This window comes from Cyprinus carpio, chromosome B16, assembly GCF_018340385.1.
Source record: "Cyprinus carpio isolate SPL01 chromosome B16, ASM1834038v1, whole genome shotgun sequence".
Taxonomy (NCBI): domain Eukaryota; kingdom Metazoa; phylum Chordata; class Actinopteri; order Cypriniformes; family Cyprinidae; genus Cyprinus; species Cyprinus carpio.
Window position 1 is genome coordinate 11,358,510 of NC_056612.1, and position 24,249 is coordinate 11,382,758.

Here is a 24,249-nt window from a genome sequence, read left to right on the forward strand (position 1 = left end):
TGATTTGATTTGAGTTCTTTAATATATTTTGGGCTGCACCAACATGAAAGCTGGCAAGGTCATGCCGGAAACATTCAAAAATTCAAGATATGCATAACAAGTAAATAAAGGTGATGTTAAGTGATGCAGAAGCATTTACCTAAATACAGCATTTGACCTTTTTCCAAATGAAAATATGTGCATTTCTGAGTCTGCATATTTGTTCAGGCTTTACTGACTCAGACGTAACGAGAAGTTTAATAGTGACAGCACAAACAAGGTAAGCATTGACCTGAGCCCGATTGAAGTGATGGCCAATCCCACTGTGTTGCTTATGTTGGACCAACTTTCCAAGATTAGAATAATATAAGAGCATAAAGCCTGGGTCTGTTCCTCTCCACCTCTACTTTCAGCGCTTGCACCTCTTTATGTCCTCCCTCCTCCAAAAGGTTCAAAGAAGTATAATAAACAAACTTTTAGCATGCCAAACACTAATAAACATACAGTGGTGTAAAAAAGGTTTTGCCTCCTTCCTGTTTATTTTTTAATTATTATTATTTGTTTGCATATTTGTCACAATTAAAAGATTCAGATCATCAAACTAATTTGAATATTACACAAAGATAACCTGAGTAAATACAAAATGCAGTTTTGAAGTTATGATTTCATTTATTAAGGGAAAAAAGCTGTCCAAACCTGCCTGGCACTACGTGAAAAAGTAATTGTCCCCTAAATCTAATAACTGATCGTGCCACCCTTTGCAGCAACAACTGCAATCAAGTGTTTGCAATAACTGGCAATGAGTCTTTCACGTCACTGTGGAGGAATTTTGGCCCACTTTTCTTTGCAGAATTGTTTTAATTCAGCCACATTGGAGGGTTTTTGAGCATGAATGGACTGTTTAAGGTCATGCCACAGCATCTCAATCGGATTTAAGTCAGGATATTGACTTGGCCACTCCAAGACCTTAATTTTGTTTTTCTTGAGCCATTCAGAGATGGACTTGATGGTGTGTTTGGGATCATTGTCCTGCTGCATAACCCAAGTGTGCAGAATTCATGGTTCCATCAATTATGGCAAGTCATCCAGGTCCTGAAGCTGCAAAGTACCCCCAGACCATCACACTACTTGACTGTTGGTATGATGTTCTTTTTATGAAATGCTGTGTTGGTTTTATGGCAGATGTAATGGGACACACACCTTCTAAAAAGTCCAACTTTTGTCGCATCAGTCCACAGAATGCCCAAAAGTCTTGGGGATAATCAAGATATTTTTGGGCAAATGTGAGATGAGCCTTTGTGTTCTTTTTGGTCAGCAAAGGCTTTTGCCTTGAAACTCTCCCATGGATGCCATTTTTGAACAGTCTGTTTCTTATTGTTGAATCATGAACACTGACCTTAATTGAGGCAAGTGAGGCCTGCAGTTCTTTAGATGTTTTTCTGGGTTCTTTTATGACCTCTGGGTTGTGTCGTCATTGGGCTCTTGGAGTAATTTTGCTAGGCTGGCCATTCCTGGGAAGGTTCACCACTGTTCCAAGTTTTCTCCATTTGTGGATAATGGCTTTGACCATGGTTCGCTGGAGTCCCAAAACCTTAGAAATGGCTTTATAACCCTTTCCAGACTGATACATGTCAACTATTTTGTTTGTAGCTTTCTAAAATAATGTGGTTAATCACAGTTCTTGCATGATTTAACAGGAGGGGGCAATTAATTTTTCACGTAGGGCCAGGTAGGTTAGGACCTATATAATCTTTTAAAAACTGCATTTTGTATTTACTTGCATTATCTTTGTGTAATATTAATATTGTTTTGATGATCTGAATCTTTTAAGTGTCACAAATATGCAAAAAATAAAAACAGAAAGGGGCAAAAACCTTTTCACCGCACTGTAATACAGACAAACGCATCTTCTTGACTTTCACTGGAGATTGTATTAGACTTCTATTGATAAATGATTATTTTTGTGACATTGTGATGTTATGATTGCAAGACAAAGTGTAAGTGCATAATAGTACATTAGTGTGAATCCCATTTAAATTTGAGATAAAATCATTCAGAACAACAACACCACATGCACTCAGGATTGCATCATATTTGAATATTTTTTAATTAAAATACCATGTATCTTTAACCCACTTGTCATACTAAGATCAATAGGCAAGTCAGATTTTGGTTCAGTAGCAAAATTCAACAAGAGATTTGTTATACTGATGAATTGTTTTGGACAGTTTATTTAACTAACCGACTCTTAAGAGTCATTAATACAGAAATTGTAAACTATTGGTGCTTATGTAAAGAAGTATGTTCTATACTATGAATGTGTGTACTTTGACTTCTAAATCTGTCATGTAGCCATTTTCATGTGATCTATGGTGTCAGCTGCATCTTGGCAAATTAATTCATACATACGTATTATTTTGTGGGATCCTGTAATTTTATGTCCTCAACATTCAATTTAGACTTCAAATTTGTAAGTTGGATAAAATCTATCACAACCTTCATTTCTCCATCCCTAGCTTTCTTGGCACAGTGTTATCTGCTTATTTTGGTGCCTTCTGAGTGAAGGGTCTGATTTTTCACACTGAGTGGGCGATACTACCCACGGTTTGCTCCATATGGATTCTGTGACGCGCTGCCCTTTCAGCCTCCTCTTCAGCAGAGTGTGCGCTGTTGTACACGTATTCACCCCCGCCTGCCGCTCGCCTGCAGATGTTACTGAGTTTACTGTGAGCACAGAAGCCCCTCTCACACTCTCAACTGCCAAGTGAAATAAGTCTTCAAAAAAATAAATACACCTATGCTGGGAAGCTGAATCACTCCACTATAACGAACCAAGTCTTAAAGACTGGAGTAGCATGAAACTCCGCAAGAGGATGTGAAAGAGGCCTCAGAAGTGTGTTTTTGTATTCGATGTGTGTTGATTTATCTGTGTGGTCACTGTTAATCTGCTGAGCTGTCTCTTAAACACATAGAGTGTCTCTAATACTCAAAAGAAGAAAAATATTTAGCTTTGAAAATTATGGTTGTTATTGTCATCGTTTCATAGATACTGATTCTAAAATGTTTTATAAAGCACATATATTTTAAGACAGACTAAAGCCTCCCATAATCGGTAGCATAAAAAGAAAAGCAAGTTTACAATTCAGGATAAATGTAGATTCCTTTTCTGCTGCAGTGAGATGTTGAGTAATTAAATAACCCCCAAACTGCAGTTCAGACTACATGTTGCATCCATTAACTTGGTACTCTTTCACAAAATCTTTCAGTTCCTTGCAGAAACCCTTGTTGACTGATGCTCTGCATGTTGAGGGCGACAGCTTCTCCTCAACCCATGTTTTTGAATCCAACAGGTACTGCATGCTGAGAGAGAAAGAGTTCATGTCTATTAGCTTCAGGTCATCTATTGTCAAATATTATCATCAAACCATCATACTATTTTAGTATATTTTATAATGTAATTTATTTCTGTAATTATGAATTTTCAGCAGTCATTACTTTTGTCTACAGTCACACGATAACCTTCTGAAATCATTCTAATATGCTGACTTGGTTCTCTAGAAGCATTTTTTGTTGAAAACATATCAATGTTGAAAACAGCTGTGCTACTTAATATATTTGTGCAAATGTTGATACATTTCCCGCCCAAAAAGAACAACATTTTTGACCTGTGCTGGCAAAATGAGCAACATCGAGGAGTTTAAAAAAAAAGTATTTTCTCCTTCAGGAGAACTTTAAGATGATATATGATTTGTTGGAATCTGAAGTTGACGAAGTCAGCAAAGTAACTTTTAGAAGAAAAATCAAGTTAATGTTTTCTGAAGGTTCCAAAGCAAAATCACCTTGCAACATTGCATCATTTCCTCCACTTCCTATCTTAATATTAATTACTAAATTAATAGTCACAATATAGCCTTTTTTAAACTTTGTTATTAAAAATAAGAATAGATAGCATAAAAACAACAATAGAACAAATAAAAAACAAATAGTACATACTTTTTTTTCATTTTACATCTAAACAAAAGCATTTAAGAAAAACAAATAATCAAATGTAAAAACCACTTCAGTGTGTTTATTAAAAATAAATCGATTATTAAAACTATAAAAGAAAGCAGTATTCCAATTCCACCTTTATGTGTACGATTCATATGTCAGTGGCAGCGCAAGAAGGAAGCAGAGAAAAAGGTACTCCTCTTAGAAAACATACAAATAAAGATAATTTTAGATGTATAATTACTTATCAGGGCAATGGAGTTGCTAGACGAGGGCTTAAGGAACTCATTTTTGTGAATTAGTATTATTATTATTATTTTTTTTTTTTTGCCTGTAGCTCAAAATTAGCTTGTGCGTACTCCAACTCATTTTCCCAGCGCGGATCACATTTATTTAGCTTATATTTATCTTTTTTTTAACACTGTCTTAACTGCAATTGTTTATCAATTGAATGCATCTTTGCTGAACTTTTACACACTTTTACACCGAAAATAGAGCCCACAAATCCCAAATAATGTAAAAGACAAAAAATATGTGACAATTTTATTATTATCATTATTATTGTTGTAGTTGTTGTTCTTTGTATGTTGTCTTTCTGTAAAATGTAGGACTGTAAATGCAATAAAATAATTGATTAATCTTGTTTTTCTTCTTCAGTTAAACAATAATACTACCAAATATTATTCTGTACTACTAGCAAATAGCAAATCATAGTTTCTGACAAGAATACAGCCTATATTTAAAAAAAAAAAAGATTCATTCAAACATCCCATTTCAATAGGACATACATTGACTGTTAAATGAATCCATGTAAATGTACTTACTTTCCATTTAAGTCTTTGGTGGGGCCATCATTGCCCATGATGAGGTACGTCTTGCCCTCTTTTAGATCACTCTTGCAGTGCTTTCTCTTGGCAAACACCCGTGTACTGTCTGCGCTCACGCTCAAGTCTCCCGCTGAGGGTCAGAGATTAAACTCTTAATTTAGAGAATATCTAGTAGATTAATAAGCTCAGCACAGTGTCCTCTTTATCTAAAATGTATTTTAAAGTGCTCATGTCATGGTCTGTATTGATCATTACTACAATGCATATGACACTATAGATAAAAGTATTACTTACTATATCGGAGGACCACGGTCACATTTGCTGAATATAACATGAAATTGCTTTCTTCAGTAACTGAATTCACAATGACTTCAAATGCTGTCAGGGGAAAAAAAAAGGACAATAAAAGGTAAGATCTGCCTCAGCCACAATTTCTTAATGTTTTATTGAAAATATTTGACCATCTTAGGGTTTGTTAGTGTTTGTATAAATATGGAATCACAAACCATATTCAATGTTGGTGTGGAAACAAGCATATTCAAATCTTTTCTTTTTGGTGATTTCCATGTCAATTGTTTTCTTCTCTGTGAAACAACCTCCTGATGAAACAGACATTATATTTTATGATGTGTAAAACTCAGAGCAATTCTACAATAAATGATCATTGGTTAGTGTAGATATGCTCACTGGTTTTTATATGGGATTGTTTATTTGAATGATAAATGATTTACTGAGAACCTACTTTCTGCACATTGACACACATCATCTGAGCACAGGACAGAAACCGCCTTGCTCCTCTTGGGGGCGCTGTACAGCACTGAACATCTCCTGTCTGTGAAAATGATGGGTATTGGGTATCAGTGACAACTCAGGTCGTCCAAGATAAAGAAAACAAGTTTAATTTTTTTTTTTTTTTTTTTTTTTTTTTTTTTAGTTCTTAGGAACTTTAACCTAGTCACAAAGTTTTAAACGTTTATATGAGTTTAAAAGTTAAACTCATATAAACGTGACATGCCATTAACAAGTTCAATTGTTATGGTCCTGTAAAATACATTTTCTTATATAAAAAGAAATTAAGGAATAGCTTGCCTGGCTCATAGTAATCATAAAAGGTAGCAGGAGCTGGTTGAACTAAACCAATAGCCACACTTTGCTTGGCTCCGAATGCTATACACGCCTTACCTTCTTCTATCTGAGGGGTGACAGAGAGACAGCTTCAACTACTTTGTACGTAAGGGAGTTATGATTAATTATGACTGTGTTTGTGCTCATTTCACCTCATTGAAGTACAACAGCACTCTTCCTCGTGTGAGCTCATAGTGAGATATATACCTGTCCACCAGATCTTTTAGCTGTTGGAGAGAATGTTAGAAAAACAACAGAAATAATGGAGTAAAACAAAAAGATGAAAGACCTATCATAAGATACAGAAAGATAACTATTAAATGGATAGTTCACCCTCATGTCATTCCACACCCATAAGACATTTGTTCATCTTCAGAACACAAATTAAGATATTTTTGATGAAATTTGAGAGCTTTCTGACCCTCAAAAGACAGCAAGGGTACTACCACGGTCAAGGCACGGAAATGTAGTAGGACATTGTAACATCATTGGTTTAACCCTAATATTATGAAGCTATGAGAAATCTTTTTGTTTGCCAAGAAAGCAAAAACAAGAAGTTTATTCAACAATTTCTTCTCTTCCGTGTCATTCTTCACTGCCATTCACTAGAGTATCATGACACATGCGTGTGCATTCCTCTGTTTGAAAACAAGGCGAAACATCTTTTCTAGTCCTCCTTTGATTGATTGCACTTTATTCTCGCCATGAATATAGCCTTAGAAGCTGGTATGGCGTTTAAAAGAAAAGAAAGAAAGAAAGAAAGAAAACAAGGCGCAGCACATCCGGGTTCTATGTCAGAATGCCAGCTTCTGCAGGGAATGACATGGAAAAAAGAAGAATTGCTGAATGTAGTCGGTTTTTTTATTTTTTATTTGTGAACAAAAAGTATTCTCGTAGCTTTGTAAAATTACATTTAAACCACTGATGTCACATAGACTCTTTTAACGATGTCCTTACTACTTTTCTGGGCCTTGAACATGGTAGTTGTGTTGCTGTCTGTGAATGGTCAGAAAGCTCTCGGATTTCATCAAAAATATCTCAATTTGTGTTCTGTAGATGAACAAAGGTGTTACGGGTTTGGAACGACATGACGGTGAATAATTAATGACAGAATTTTCATTTTTGGGTGAACTGTCCCTTTAAAACAGAGGATAAAGACTAGGATTACACATTTTATATAATAATATTATAAAAATAAATATTGTGAATACAATTCCTCATTTATTAAAATAAAAATAATATTAATAATTAGATAAGTTTATGGCAGACCTTTTCTAGATCTGTACTGATTGCATCAAAGCCGCTAAGTAGAGTGATGTCAGCGATGGCCATTCCAGAGAGGTTCCTTCCCTGTGTGTGACTGTGAGAGAAGACATGATCCTGATAACCTCCAAAACAGCAGATTATGATTAAGATGACAAATGTTTGTAAGAAGTACATTCTCTCACCTGACACACACTGTATAGACTACTTCATCTTGTGTGTTTTGCGTAGTGTCTCTTTTTTGTCTGCTGCGAGCATCAAACCACTCGATTGCTGACCGGGGGAGATCTTCCTCCTCATTCCTCTCTTCATCTTGTTCATAGTCCTCATAGTAATTGTAAGTTTGTTGTACATAACCTCGAAAATATTTTTGTAAGAATAATTGCACATAATTCTGAATATTTACAGAAATAAGGTATGAATTATATGGATAAATGTGTTGTTAAATTAGGCCTGAATTTTGGCATGGATATAGTTCACAACTCACTTGTGTATTCCACTTTTCCCTCTACAGTCACATTTATTGACAAGTCAGCGCAGTTGGAGTCTTCCTTATGAGCATAATAAGCCTTTGCCACCTACAGTAACAGAACCGAATAAGATTAATAATAGAATAATAATAATATTGCTGTGGAAATTTTTGACCTCATGTATGCACACTGTGGAAATATTTGTTAAACTGCTTACTTTCATTTTAATTTTTCCTTTACCGGAAAGGTTTACATCTATTCCCGTTCCCACTAGTCTCTGAAAAGACAGAAGAAATACCATTACAAACAGATAAACTAAGATAACTAAGTCATAATGAAACACTGTTGATAAGAACTGTAAACTTACAGCGTCACCTGGAGGACAACATGCAAAATTACAGTAGCTGCTCAGTGTCCTCATCTCAGTGTATATGGACCCCCCTATTTGTGTGTGTGTGTGTGTGTGTGTGTCATGCCACAGTAGTTTAGATTTAGGACAGGACTTCCACATCAATCCTCATTCTCTTAAGCCATTTTGTTAGATTTCTGTCAGTGTTTTGTGTCACTGCCCCAGCTATTTAACCACCTTTTTGAACCTACATTTATTTTAATTTAAAAAGAATAATAATTAAAAACCTTATAGTTTTTCCACACATGATTTCCCATTAATATAAATGTGTTATATATCTAATAAAAAGCCTATAATTGCAGTACTCTCATTCATACATTTGTGACATTCTGTTTACCTTTAATTCAGTTTCCACTTTTTCACTTTTGTCCAAAGTCAGCTTTTCCATCTCAGACCTCCCTTGAATGGTGAACAGTGCATTGACTGTACGGAAGGGGGCTTCAGGTACACTCAGTGCGTACTCTGATAGGGCTTCCAAAGCCATGATAGTGTCCTAAAGTGTGTTTGAATAGTATAGTGTTATCATATAATTTTTAAAATATTGTTTGGAATTAGATTTAATGACATATAGTAGGCACCATTCCGTCTCATTAGACCCACCTGTGTTGATTTAAAACCTCCTTCATAATTCTCTTGTGAAGACAAGAAGCATGCGGCAGCATCTGCTGTTATTAAGTCATTCTGTACAAGTGCAGTCAGGAGAGCATATGCGGTGGTCTCTACTGTTAATGCCACTCCAGGGGGCACACGGTTAGTTTTTGCCTCATTTACCAGCCGAGCATTTTCATCATCTTGCCAAACAAGACACTCTTCCGCTAATCAGTTCAATAATAACAATAATAATAAAAAAACTAATATTAATAATGAATGACTAATATAGATATTTAAAGTTTACAACACTTCCATAAAGTTGTCAGTATGTGGTAAGATACCTGGTTTTGCAAGACTTTTGAGTTTCCTCCAGGCTGACAGTGACTGAGTTCGGTCAGTGAGGCAGACAGATAAACAGTACGCTGTAATGGCCAGTGCATAAGGTCTTTTAAGATCACCGACCCGTTTAAGGAGGAAGTTGGTGGCACGAGAGATGCTTTTATTCTAGTGAGCATAAAAAGACAGTGTTAGTTTTCCTTTATTTATTAACCCTCATAATGCATATTTTATTTTATTTTTTATTTTTTTGGACAATAATACAATGTCATAGATCATTATAGAAAAAGTATTTTTTGGCACCTAATGGTACTCCATACATATCCGGGTCCAAAATTACCCGGACACAAAACACTTAACAATTTTTATTTATTTCTTCTGTGTCAGAAAAGACCCGATTGCATAATGGGGGACAAAACATTCTTTCAGCAGTGCCTCTAACAGGCTTTCTATAAATATTATAGATATACAGTGGTCCCGCAAAGTGGACACTTTGGACACTTAAGTCACATTTTACAATGTCTGACTTTAAGTGCATTACATGCAAAATAGCAAACCAAGTGGCATCTGCAAACAAATAATGCTAAAGCTTGTCTCACAAATAAACATGTATTTATTTATTTAACTGCTCTTAAGGTGTTTTTTTTCCCCATGATGTTCACACAGGTGTCCTACAAGCAGTGTAGCTCATTACATCTGCAGTTTGACATTGTCTTCACTTTGACATTCTTTTTTCATATTTTGAAACCGAACAGAATCTTCACAGAAGTTTACAGTGCCCCTAAGTGGACATGTTTCCTTTATTACTTTGTCATCGGTTGATGTAGATACTTGTGTTCCCTGGTTCTTGTTTTCTGTTTGTTTCATTTATGAAATACTCCAGCATTCAAATCCTCCATTTCTGCCTGCGTTCCTTTTCTTTCCACTTTACAATGTTAGTTTGTGGAAGTTTAGCATTTTATGAGAGAATGATGGAAATAATGCCTTTTTAATGCTTTTGTGAATGAATGGAGATTTTCTCGGGGGAACACAAGTACTTTTGTGTTTGAAATATAATTTTTCCTTCCATATTTTTTTCGATCACCATGTCCCTTTAGTGGCTCTGTAAATTGTGGTTTAAGTGGCCATATAATTTTTGATGCCAGTGTAAATGATGCAATCGCTGGTTCTTACCACATCCGTTATTTCTTCATCCAAGTAAGGGAGGGAACGATAAAGAGCTATCGTGATAAATGCTGTTAAAGAGGCATCTTGCTCAACTCCTCCAATACCTCCCTACAACAGAAACACATTTATTTTAGGAATGCAATTCCTGTTTATACTATTTTGCAATGTTTTATGTCATGTGTTTGACAAGATAAAGCTTTTTGCAAAACCCTTTGGTGTACTGACAAATAATGGAAAGCATTTAGACCTGCATTTCCCTGTGAATAACTGGATTAGTATCAGTGAAAGACCCATCAGAGCTCTGTGTTTTAATCAGATATGTGACTGCGTGGCGAATGTCCATCTGTGAAATCATCTTCTCTGTTGTTCCTTGCTGTTCAAGAGTTTCTATCTGTCGCTCAGCCACAAGAGACAACACTTTCACCACCAGTGCAGTCAACCTAAGGGAAGTGAGAAACCAACTGATACTTTAAAAAGTTTGGGATTCTAAATTTAAACATTTTATCGGATAAAATAATTATTGGATGTAGAAAGTGCATCACAAAACAAGTCACATTTGTATGACTCTGCATATTGTTGGCATTTTTACCAGGTACTTGTGGGATAGTTTAGCCAAGCTCCATAGGATCCATCAGGCTTTTTGAATGTTAAAATCCGTTCATATGCTGCCAGAATAAAAGGTGTAGAAGTCAGAGCAAGGTATCACCTGACACATTAAAATTGTGTTAAATCATAGGCCTTGGTCAGGAAAGACAAAATATGAATTAATATTAATGCCAACAAGGCCTCACAGCCTCACTTTGATTTGAATTAAAATGACATCTACCCTGACTGTGGTCTATTGTATTGCAATTTTATAATTTAAAAAAAAATTCTTATGTGGCATGCAGATATACTAAACCTTGCTCAATGAAATCCAGTGCTTTGTCTCTGGATCCTGCTTCCAGTTCCAACCAACGTTGACTTTTGTCCAGGTAGCGGATTGATAAGGCAGTAGGAGACATAAAGATCATAGTCTGCTCTCCACAGCCTTTAGGAGCCCGGATCAGATTTTCCACTTTGGATGATGAGAGTAATGGAACAGCAGTGGACTTGGCAAATGCTTCTTCTGCATTCAGAAAAAAAAGGGGGGAAAAAATCAGTTTATTCTAAGAGAAAATCACAATAAATATTATTAGGCATGACCATGACCAATAAATGAAGTTACATAAGGATTATCAGTAATAGAGAATTTGAAAGCATTCACAACAACTTTAAACATGTTGCTTTGGACCTTCTAGTTTGACAAACAGGTTGACATCTGTTTCAGGAACGGTGTTGTTCGGGAAAAATCCATTGATAAAGAAGCGCCGGTCACTTCTACCTGATGAGCAGAGTTCAGGTTTTTATACATGGTGAGGATACTATGTCGCAGACTTTGTCAGATATGAATATGAAGTAAATTAAACGGGCAATTAAATGACAGCGAACAATCTCACCATCAAGATTAATAAAAAATGTCAGCTCTTCTCTCATTTCCACTCCTTCATTCTGAGACATGAGAAGAAAGACAAAAGATAGATATTAGAATCACTGAAATGATATGAGATAAATTTCCGATTCCTGTACCTTGACCAGAAGCATCTTTTGAATGGCATCCACTCTCAATTTTTCTTCTTCTTCAACTTCATAAAGTTCAATACTGATAGGGATTTCACCTATTTTCATGGGAACAGCAGGGAAAGTCACAGTTTGAGATGACTGTGGCTCCAGACTGATTTGGACAGCAGAAGAGGAGGATGCTGATCCCGGTGAACAAAGACCATCCACTTTTTGCATTTGCACAACGAGCTGACCAGGAAAGTGATGAAGAAGATATATTAATCTCAGTAATCATGAATCTACTGTATTACAGTGTATAATATAACAAATAATGTTATGATTACTTTAAATGAACAGGTTATTTCATAAACAATATGATATAATATGACTGAATCAACCTGACTACACCACTGAAGTAATTTTTAATAGACAGGCAGAAATATATTACTTCAGGTAACAACTTTTTACAGGTTGAAAGATAAATTTTAATTATTATAAATATTAATTTATAATAAGTTACATTTTTTAATGCATTACTGTAAATGCATATACTGTAGCAGCAATTATTACTAAAGTGGTATTTCAGAGAAAAAAAAACAAAAAAAACAAACCTCCCTTTCCATCTTGCCATAATTAAAGATCACTGCAACTATAGACAGTTGCTCAAAGCGTTTAACCGAATAGGGAAGCCTCAAGGAAATAAACAATGACTTAAATACAGTAAGGTCAATTGGCTCCGCCACACAAAAACCTGCAAACAATAAAAGTAAAAAGTTTAGTACTTTGGTGGATTTAAATTAAATTTGATAGCAGTGAGAGGGAAAATTACCATGGGATGGAGAAAAACTGAGAGACTGGATCTCCCATGTTGTGATAGAGTGTGGTAAATGGATTTTATGCCTGGAAGAAAGACTTTGTGCAATTAAAACCATTATTCAAGACCTTTGTAAATCTTAACACTGTTTTAATGGAAATCCAATGGAAACTTTTACATTTTAATAATTGTATGTGTATTTCATTGTAAAAAATTATATTTAAATAGTATTTACAATATTATTACAGGAAATGTGTGAGCACATTTTCCTTTAGACTTTAATATTTTATGCACATAAACAATTGTATATGCCTACTTTATAATTACAGGCAGACAACCTACTCACCTAACTTTTTCTTTCACATCAATCTGCTGAAACTCAAAGCTTGGAGGGAAATATCGGCGAATTGTTTCTATCCCAAAGTCGGAGAAATCCTCAACTTCATTAGAATTAACAGCTGTGGGAATATAATGATGAAGAATCATTTGTGGAAAAAAATAAATCAGATGACTTCATTGTACTGATTACTGACTTGTGCATGATAGCTTTTTTTTTATTAAGATGTTATACTCACTTCTGCCATGCCCTGTTCTTTGGTCCTCTTTCCTCTTTTTGTCTCTTAGCTTGGTTGCAAACTCACAGCACTCTTGGAAGACTTTCACACATTCTTTACTTTCCGTCTTGCCTACTCTTTTCGCTCGTTCCTCACAAGTAAACTTCATAGGAATCAGGGTGAAGCCATGGCGACAGCATTTCTGCAATTCTGCTTTCTTAAATGCAGCTTCTACACAACAAAAGTGATGAGCAGGAGAAACTTACAGTAATTGGACATCTTCGAGAGCAAAACCAGGTCAAAGCTGTGTAAGTTCTCAATCTGATTATAATACATGGCTAAAAAAGCTCCAAAATGCCTCCATATTGACAAATGAAATATATTAATACTGAGTGCACCTTTAAATTACCAAAACACAAGCTATGAGAATTGACGCAAAAGGTAAACAAATATTAATACTGACAATACTATACCTTTTTTAGCCATTTCGGCTTGAATATCTATAGAACGTTTGTTGCGTCTAAAACCAGACTCGCAGCTGAACCCTAGATGCACAGTGAATTTAAAAATATTATTTGCATATTGTAACAGCTCTTTCATGTACAGACAATGAGCCCAGTAAAACCCATCTGATTGTTTCTTGAGCATTATTTGGTACCTTTTCTCATCATTGATCGAAATGAAGTTGAGTGGGAGATGAAGGCCAGGCCAGCATCATTAAAAACAGCAGCTGCGTTCTCTCCACTACCATAAGAACACCCCAGATCATAAGACTGCATGGCGGTGAACACTTCACACAGGAATATGGGATACAGTAAAAGAACTCAAGAGCAGATCAAAAGATTCAATATCCAATTTTTTTTTTTTTTTTTTTACAGTATATGTCTAATTGGTTCAGAGATTTTGACTGAAAAACACACCTGTTTTGGAGTGAGTTTGTTTTGAGCACCCAGGGCGTAAATGGCTTTGTCCACAACTAGTAAGGCCACTTTTGCATTCTTCTGTGTTCCTACGTCAATGTCAAGCTCAGCGGTATCATCTGGTTGATAATTATGATTGCCATGCAGTTTTATCTCAAGCTAAATAGGAGATGGGACAGCAGAACTGTTAACATTTGGCTTTTTTTTATTTATTTTTTACCATACTGAATAACTTTATTATAAACTTACAAAAACTGTTAAAAAAGTGAAATGTGTACCTTTCCCTCACACTTGTCTTCTACATCTACCCATACTGAGTTTGCAATGGCGTCACCATTTGTGTCATAGTAATAGGCGATCACTCTGAAGGATGGAATCATCTCTGGACTGATACGAATGGATATTTTTACTACAGAACCTGATGCAGCCGAGCTTGCTGATCTCAGCATGCCTCTACTGAGAATCTGAAGAGACACACACACACATTTCATAAGAGTTGTCATGTTTATAAAACATTACTACAAAATCTTAATCAGTTACTTAATGAGAATTTTTTTCCAGTAAAAATATCTAAACATGCTTAAATCAGGATAAATAGAGAAGCAAGTGTGTGTGACATTATTGTTTTCAGAGAATATACTTTGTTATTTTTAAGCATAATTTTAACATATTGTGAAGTTTATGAAAAAAAAAGAAATAAAATAAAATAAAAATAAATAAAATAAAATACTGGAATACAAAGCAAAGATGTTTTATCATATGCAATGGAAATTCACTTCAAAATTGCAATATATTACTTACCATATAATATATTTGCCCATCTTCTGGATTGCCATTGACATAAAATGTAACATCCAAAAACTCTTCTGCTGACAGGACTTTATCAGTCACACTAATATGCAAGAAGCTCTTTGTTGAGGATTTCATTGGGCGCACTTCTTTTGTTGACATGAAACCATCCACTGTTGCCTGTTGAAATTAATAGATCAGAAATATACAGCTTACACAATATGGGACTTATTGGGATTTAAAAATATGGGAGTATTTTTAAAAGTAGACCTGTAGGCCTGGTAGGTATTGAAAAAGCTTTATTTTGGGATGTATTAACCTGAACTGAAACTGAAGGCGGTGTTCCTTCCAAGTTGAAATTCTGAAATGCGACTCCCTCTTTATTAGTTATAACATTATACTTTTCTGTGGTGCTTGAGACACGCAAGTTCACTTGAACACTGGCAGCTGGGGAACCATTTGGCTGACGGACTGTGACCTAGCCAAAAACAGAAACCACTGTTATCATAGCAAAAAAATCATAAAAAAAGTTTATTAAAGCTAACATTATGAATTATTGCAAGCATGATTCTTTATGACTGAATGGTATCATTATGATGCATTGTATTAAGAATAAAGATTTGACTTTATCAAATGGTGTTTTCTTTACCACTGCTTGAAGGGGGAATGTAGGTGTGTAGAACGATCTTGTTCGAGACAGATCCACGATGTATGGGCTCAAAACAATGGGAAGGAAAGCTTCTGATTCCTGTACCTCACCACCATGAGAGGTGCACAGTCATTTTAGTTTAAGAACTATCTTGTCAACTAAGAAATGTTGTACATTTTAACTAGCTAATCTTGGTTGAATTTTTTAACTCAATAAACATAATCTTAAAATATGATTACTTAAAATATCTGTGACAGTGACAGCAATGTAGAATTGGGCCTGAGTTGCTGCTAATTCTTCTAATGATGAATTCAGTTTTTGACTGAGGTCTGAGATTTTAACTGTAATCTTGGCATGACCTCCTTTCACCTAAAAAAGGGAAAGACACAATATAAAGTGGTATCAATGTGTATAGTAATCTGTTAATGTACTTATTTGTCTTGGAGACTCAAAAGTGCAATTTCTACTCACAGATCCAGTTTTCTCCAGTCCCTTGATGAATTCGATTTCTCCAGCATTATTCTCTGACTCATCCTTTTTTATCCCAAATCGACAGTGGAAACCACCATCAATGGTCTTGCCATATGTGTATCTTTCAAATGATAATAAAAAAAAAAAAACTTTTAACCTACTGTCTCAAATTTTGTAATTTCATACATACAGGTTTACAATATATAACCCCAATTCCAGAGAAGTTGGGACATTTTGTAAAATGCAGTAAAATCAAGAATCTGTGATTTGTTAATTGTCTTTAACTTATTATAACTTATTATAATTAATTGATAAAAGTACAAAGAAAAGATTTTCAAAGTTTTCACTGGCCAACGTAAATGTAATTTGTAAATATGTATTTTGTAAATTTGCAAAAACAAATTTTGTTTTTGATGGCTGCAACACATTCCAAAAATGTTGTGACAGAGGCAAAATAAAAGTGAAAGGTTATAGAATATCCATGTTAAACTGTTTGAAAAACAGTTCATATTAAGCAGGTGATTGGTAATAGGTCAGGGTATCATGAAGCATCTCAGTCTTTGCAAGCAAAGCTGGATTATGGCTCATCTCTCTGTGCCAAGTTTTACGAGAGACGTGTCAAACAAATCAAAAATCACATTTCCTAATGTAAAATTTCAAAGAATTGATGTCTTTAACCAAGTACCATACATAATATTGTGAAAAGATTCAGGGAATCCAGAGAAATCCCAGTACACGTAGGGCAAGGCAGGAAACCTCAGATGAATATGCTTGACCTTTAGCCCTCAGATGGAATTGCATAATAAACTGTCATGTTAAATATAGCCACATGGGCTCAGGAGTACTTCAGAAAACCACTGTCATTTACCACAGTTTGCTGCAGATAGTCAAAAAGACTATTGATTAGTGAAAATGTGTGTTGTACTCAGATGAGTCAACATTTCAATTTGTTTCCGGGAAAAATGGATTTTGAGTTCTCAGTCCCAAAGACCCACGGGACCATCTAGACTTTCATCAGCAAACATCTGTCATGGTATGGGGGTGCAGCAGATCAAACAGCATGGGTGACTAGCATATGTACGAAGGTACTATTGACATGGAAGCATATATTGGGATTGTACAGAGATATATACTGCCATCAAGATGATGTCTTTCATGGGAAGTCCAAGGTTATTAGATCAAGACAATGCCAGCTCTCATTCTGCATGTGCTACAGCAGCGTGGTTTCATAGACAGAGTGAATGTGCTAGACTGGCCTACCTGCAGTCCAGATCTGACTCCTATTGAAAATGTATGACCAGTCATGAAAAAGAGAATCAGACAATGACAATCACAGAGTGCTGAGCTTCTAAAGTCTTGTTTCGAGAGACTGGACAAAGATTTTGCTTGCAAAACTTTAATAATTAGTATCTTCAACTCCCAAACAATGAAACATTGTAATTAAAAGGAAGGTTGATATGACACAGTGTTAAACGTGCCTCTGTCCCAACTTTTTTGGAGTGTGTTGGAGCCATCAAAATCAAAATTTGTTCACATTTAAAAAATGCATTTATGCTGACCAGTGAAAACTTTGGAAATCTTTTCTTTGTACTTTTGTCAACTGAATAAAAGTTAAAGAGAATTAATAAATCACAGGTTCTTATTTTATTGCATTTTACAAAATGTCCCAACTTCTCTGGAATTGGGGTTTTAATACAGGTTTGGAATAGCATAGGGATGAGTAAATAATGACACAGTTCATCTTTTGGGGTGAACTATCTATTTAAGACCATTATTTGATCTGAATATGAACTTACAAGGCTTTAATGGTGAATGTATATGTCTCAGCACTCACAAGCAGAAAGGTTTTCTCTGAATGAATAGAAACCTCAAAGCTGGGAAGAACTGACAAAAAATGCATTGTATTTGAGTTAGATGCAATACAATATCTGTAAATAAAGAGATAATTATTTTATAGATATTATATATTTATATATATATATGACTTACCAAACTTCTGGACCTTGAATTCACGCACTGCAGCATTTTCCTCGTCACCTTTGTAGTGTGCTGTAATCTTCCATACACCAGGTCTAGAGAGATTGAATTAAAAGTCTGATATGGACTGAAATAAATACTGCAGATTCACAATGGTGTCATAATAGAGCGAAGAGCATGTTAATATTTATTTCCATAAACAGCACTTGTTTATGCTACAAGGTTTTGATATTGACTTGATATTGAGATTGAGATTGAGATTGACTGTACTTTGAGATATCAGGGATGTGGTAGTCCTTGGACAGAACGCCACCTAAAACTTTGTATGTTGATTTCTTGATCTTATTCCCCTCAGCATTCTGGGGATACAGATAAAGGTCAGACAGGTTAGAGAGGACACTCCAGTTTCTTGATTTGCTCAATAAATGATGGCAAGAATTTAAGCTGAAAACACTTTACTTTACAGTGTTCTTATTACACATGTACTTGCTATAGTAATAACAGTAAATGATGCATAATTATGTGCAACTATCCCTAAACCAAAGCGTAACCCTAATGCTAGTAAGTACATGTTGTTAATTAATATTATTCAGTCCTTAAATGTACAATTAGACTGTAATTAGGACAGTATAAAATAAAATGTAACCATACTTTCTTACTTACGTATATATAGACATAAACTATCTCTGACTTTGGTCGCATGGAGTGGTCGAAAGTGAAGATCCTAAATGAAACTGGGAAACACACATAGGTTAAATATAACAGTAAAATGCACACAATGGAACAATGACATGCTAAACTCATTTTATGTAAGAGGCTAAATAGAAATGTTTTCATCATTAACACCACAGGACTATTTGAATTAGAAAAGGAAAACAGATAAGAATTGTGGATCAGTCATTTAGAAACTGTCACAGCTATATGACAGTCACAAAAAATGACTGATCTTGATGTTGATGAAAAGAAAAAACCATGGATACTTTGTCATCTACACCAAAAAAGAAAAATCCATGGATTTGCTGTGTCAACTACCCAAATAGTTTTAAAATTGCAGTCTATGTAGACAGTTATTAACTCAGTAAAATGTAGTTTGTAGGGGAGAGTGTGTTATTCCATTAAGTTAGTGATGTTATTCACATATATAACTTTTATGAATCCTTTTGAGAAACTATGAGAAACAGGCAAATAGAGGACAACTTGAATATTCAGGAAGTATTATTTAAGAGATTTGAAGCATTTTTACTGGCTTGTTTATTTGTCTGCTGATTTGAGAGCTGTATATGTGTTCGGCTCTGTGTTTTTCTGAATATGTGTTTCTTCATCTGTTTGCACACACTGTTTTGCCATGTGTTTTGTGGCATGTTCATTTACTTAAAAAGTAAGTAAAATTAAAAAAAGTAATTCTTTTGTATAAAAAGATAATAGTATTTTGTTGACAAAATATTTTAGTCTGTCTTCTATTTGTTGATTCAATTACATAACATTTTAAGCTGTCAAATGGTCATGCTACAACATGCCCCTCACCTTTAGAGCATGTTGCCACATTTCACTTTCATTCTTTTGGGGTAAATAATGAAAAGTATACACTAAAACATATTTGTACTAGACATATACTGTACAAAATTAATGTGGAAAAAAAAATACATTGAACCCCAAATGGATTTTCACAAACTGAGCTTGCACAAACTTGTGCCCTGCTCCCCCTTACCAGTTATTGTGACAGCCCCAGGAATTGTGCAAACAGCAAGGAATATTACATATTTTATTGTAACTTAAACTAAACAAAATGATACTGGTCTTGGAAAAAAAGTCTCATTCTTATGCTATTATAAGGTGGAGACTTAGTGTCACTGATATTATTTTTCACGCACATTTTGAAGATGTCACATGTTAATTGTACCTTTCTGTTTGGGGTTGTATATAGGTTGGTTTGTCTGAATAAAGATGTAGCCACTGTGTTTGGAGACCAGGACTCGGGTCTGCCGTTTCTGACCATCAACTTCACATGCCAGGTTGAGATAGGGAGGCTCTCCATTGATTGATTTCAGTTCAGAACTTTTACTTTCAAATATCTTGAAGAGGAAATACACAGAAAATGAACTTCATAAAATTTTACTTATTTAAATGAAAGGATGAGTATAGAATAGATGCTTATTCAGTTTTTTGTCTATTTTGTCTATACATCTACTGTAACTAATTTCAAAATGGTGTTTAAACAGCTACAGCTAATTATTCTGTGCATTTATAGATAACGACATCCTGCTAAAAAAAACTTATGGTCTTGGTATTAAATTACATGAAAATGTTTTTTATACATTTATTTTCTTTACCTCAAGGTTCACTGCTTCAAACTGCCCCTTTTTGGTGATTGTTTTGGTCTCCCGTGTAGACATGGGAACACGCATCTCTGTTTCTAACTGACAGGACACGGGTTTGCCAAGCAATGCCCCTCCCACCTGAATCCATACTGGCTCTTTCACACCAACATGAAAAACACTCGGAGCGGTGATTAAGAATCTGACACACACACACACAGAAACCATTTAAACCAAATTCAGTTTCTTTAAACAAATTATTTATAAACATGGGAACGGCATTCAAAAACCATCTCATATCTAATGTGTTCACTTTTCTGAGTAAAACTACATAATGAAAGAGAAAATATGTAAATCATGAAAAGTTTTCATTTCATGGTATAAATGAAGCTAGACCTGAAAGCAGGTTTGGGTTTGTTTCAAGGTGACATTGTTACAGTGTAATTACACAGGAACACTTAAAGGGTTAGTTCACCCAAAAATGAAATTTAAGCTGTGTTTTACTCACGCCTGTGGCATCCTAGGTGTATATGACTTTCTTCTTTCAGACGAATCCAGTAGGAGTTATATTTGAACAAAGGCCTCCTGTAGCGAATCGATACGCTTTTGTAAGAAAAATATCCATATTCTAAATGTAATAATCACTTTAATCTAGCTTGCGCTCACTGTTGTAAATGGAAGCAGCTCCGAGCAGATGACGTATGAGGTCCACTTTGCGCATGCACCGCTCAGAAGTGATGCACGCGGAAATGCAGCGGAGAGATCAAAGCAAAACAACGGTCACTAATTAGAAATACAAAACGAGGATTTGTAAAGAAGAATGTAAGAGGATTTTGATATAAGCCAAGAGGAGACTGTTTTCTATTGCTAAAGTAAGGAAACTTGCTTCCTTTGATCCTGTAAACAAATGTTTGTTTTTACGAGTCTCACCGGCGCAATGCATACTTCATCAGCCTGGAGCTGCTTCCATGTTGGTGCAAGCTACATAAAAGTGATTATTATGTTTTGAATATGGATATTTTTCTTACAAAAATGCATTTTTCCTTTGTTCACCCCCCCGGAGCCGTGTGAGACACTTTTTATGGATGGGCGCTTTTTATTTAACTTCTTTTGGACTGATTAAACAGCTTGAAAGATCAAAGACAGTTTTTACTATAACTCCATCTGGATTCATCTGAAAGAAGAAAGTCATATACACCTAGGATGACACAGGGGTGAGTAAAACACAGGCTAATTTAAATTTTTGGGTGAACTAACCCTTTAAAATAAGGTTTGTTAACATTAGGTAACTACATTAACATGAACTAACAATGAAAAATGCTACAAATGCATTTATTAAGTCTTAGTTTATGTTCATTTCAACATGTACCTTACTAATACATTATTAAACTCAAAGGTTGTATCTGTTAATATTATTTAATGGACCTGAACTACAATGAACACTGAACAGCTGTATTTTTTAAATTAACATTAACAAAGATGAATAAATGTACTGTAACAAATGGTATTGCTGTTTGTTAGTTAATTAATTTACTAATATTAACTAATAAGACCTTACTGTAAAGTGTTAACAATTACACAAATTTGTACTGGGTAATATTAATTAATTAAGTACTTATTATAGGGCTAAGGTTAGGGTTAACTACAAATTGTTTAGGCTTAGTGGCTTGTAATTATGTATAATCTACTGTTATACTATAGTATGTAAATACATGTAACTTGATGTACAGTGTGGCAAAGCCTCTTCAAAAACTGCTATTATGGCTACAACTTTTATTACATTTAAAGTCAACTGCCATTAAATTGTATTAATTATCGGCAAGATATTGGAAAGGATACATTATGTACAACAGTAGCCTAAAACAATACCTAAATACCTACATTGGTATTGGTTAACATTATTATTATTATTATTATTATTATTATTATTATTATTATTAAGGTGCACAGCCTAGGTGTCATAACTATTACTACTGTATCTACTCCTACAAGTTAATATGGTAACACTTTGTTGTTTTAAGGTGTCCTTGTTACATGTTACATGTACTTACTATTATAATAACAATACATTTTGCATAATTACATGTAAGTAACCCTAAACCAAACCCTAATCCTAACCCTAACCATATAGTAAGTGAGTGCATGTAGTTAATTAATATTACTCAGTACTTAAATGTATCATTAGACTGTAATAAGGACACCTTAAAATAAAGTGTAACTATTAATACTAGTAAATAATAATAATAATATATAATACTTGCCTCTTTCTATTCTCTCCCTGAACAGCAGAACACATACACAGCAGCAGACAGAGAAGAGGACGCATGTGCACCTCCATGGTGAGTGTATTATTCCTGTGTGAGCAGTGTGTGAGGATTCCAAGAAGATTTTGGTCTCTCAACTCTGCTAATGTTGCACAAGAGCAACTGAGTGAATGTTATTATGGAGATTAATGGGGGTTATCAAAGTTCTGTCATTGCACAACCAGGGTCTGTGCTCTCTCATTGGATACAGACTTAAAATGTCTTCTCCAAAGTCATGTGATTTAAAAGAAATGTAAACAAATGTGGCAAAAATCAATGCTTTGGTGTGCTTTGGCTCAATTCTCGTTTGGATTAGTGGTACATTTTGAAAATGTAGTTCAAAGTCAGTATTATCTAGGACCATGGTCTTTCATTGGATATAGTTGAAACATTCTTTAAAAGAACATTTTTATTTTCAGAGAAAGGTTTAGGATTGTACTTTTTTTTTTAAAAGAAAACAAAGAAAAACTTAAAATTGAGAAATGTTGACCTGAGCATCACATTAATTTCCCAACTTCTTTGAACAAAAGGTCAGATGTTCTTGCTCTTTTGAAACACAAGATGCCCTTTGGAATTATTTCAAATTAAGCTGGATAACATGATCATCAGGTCTTGCACAGTTTATAGGAAACATACAGAAATATAATTAAGCACCCTGTAAAAGTAATGTATTATTATTTACTATAATTGTATTATGTTTTATAAGAAAACAGTATTTGAGTCTTTACATTCCAAAATTTTGATCCAAGTCCCCCCTCCCTTGTGTGTGTGTGTGTGTGCCTAACAGAGATTAGCCTGGTCAGTGGGCCTGTTGTGCTTTGACCTGGTCATTTGCATTTCTTCAATAATACTATTCTCTTTATCTTCTATTTTAAATCTTCTACACAAGCTGTCCTTACCCCATTCTAGAGAAACTCCCCCCTCGTAATTAACTGAACTGTTTCTCATAGTTAAATAACAGATCTTTCATACAATTTCTGTTTTCAGTAAAAATAAAATAAAATAAAATAAAATACAATTCTTAAGGAATGTGATTTTTATTGAAATTTCTCTCATAATGTATCATCAGGATGCCTTATGGAAAAACATGACTCCAACAGAAGGAGGGTTCTGTTAAAATTTACACAATATCCAACTGAACGCTAAAAGTCAAGAACACTTCTGTTGAAATTTTAGTCTTTCCAGAAGGATTTTATTTGATCCCAATAGGATATTTTAAGATTGGTTCCCAAATATGCTCTTTTACACGTTCCTTTAGAATGATACAGCAATACCCTGCATTGCGTCTTTTTTCCGTTTAAAAGGATAGGCAACAAAAAATAAAAAATAATAAACAATTCTAAACTCTGTCATCATTTAGTCACCCTCATGTTATTCTAAACCTGTATGGGTTTCTTTCTTTTACTTTGAAGAATGTGGGTAACCAAAAAGTTGCTGGTAGCCATTGCCATCCATAGTATTTTTTCCTCATACTATGGAAGTCAGTGGCTACTGTCAACTGTTTGATTACCAGTAACCTTCAGAATAACTTATTTTGTGCTCAACAGAAGAAAGAAGCTCATACAGGTTTGAAATGACATGAGGGGGACTAAATGATGACTGTTTTCACTTTTGGGTGAACTATCCCTTAAGAGCCATATTCCAGACCGATGAGAGCGGCTAGCCAGAGGCGTGATGTCCATCCACAACTCCTGCACAATGATCAGGAAGACACAAGAA

General features: G+C 34.8%; 1 protein-coding gene across 1 annotated transcript; it reads right to left on the reverse strand.

The window, feature by feature from the left end:
* Positions 1 to 2,058: 2,058 nt before the first annotated feature.
* Positions 2,059 to 22,659, reverse strand: c4b (complement 4B (Chido blood group)). The gene is made up of 41 exons (XM_042740725.1): positions 22,489 to 22,659; positions 20,243 to 20,429; positions 19,813 to 19,984; positions 18,576 to 18,646; positions 18,183 to 18,271; positions 17,925 to 18,007; positions 17,732 to 17,819; positions 15,936 to 16,056; positions 15,704 to 15,833; positions 15,465 to 15,577; positions 15,135 to 15,293; positions 14,828 to 14,995; positions 14,305 to 14,490; positions 14,027 to 14,185; positions 13,765 to 13,897; positions 13,580 to 13,651; positions 13,128 to 13,337; positions 12,899 to 13,010; positions 12,568 to 12,638; positions 12,350 to 12,489; positions 11,766 to 11,987; positions 11,636 to 11,687; positions 11,431 to 11,520; positions 11,059 to 11,265; positions 10,747 to 10,822; positions 10,405 to 10,597; positions 10,164 to 10,265; positions 8,996 to 9,158; positions 8,664 to 8,878; positions 8,401 to 8,556; positions 7,872 to 7,931; positions 7,672 to 7,762; positions 7,370 to 7,541; positions 7,191 to 7,281; positions 6,074 to 6,148; positions 5,886 to 5,988; positions 5,539 to 5,628; positions 5,303 to 5,395; positions 5,091 to 5,174; positions 4,794 to 4,926; positions 2,059 to 3,339 (listed from the first exon to the last, which is right to left on the reverse strand). Exons 1-41 carry the CDS (start codon positions 22,563 to 22,565, stop codon positions 3,198 to 3,200), a joined length of 5,151 nt encoding a protein of 1,716 aa, XP_042596659.1. The 5' UTR covers positions 22,566 to 22,659; the 3' UTR covers positions 2,059 to 3,197.
* Positions 22,660 to 24,249: the final 1,590 nt, after the last annotated feature.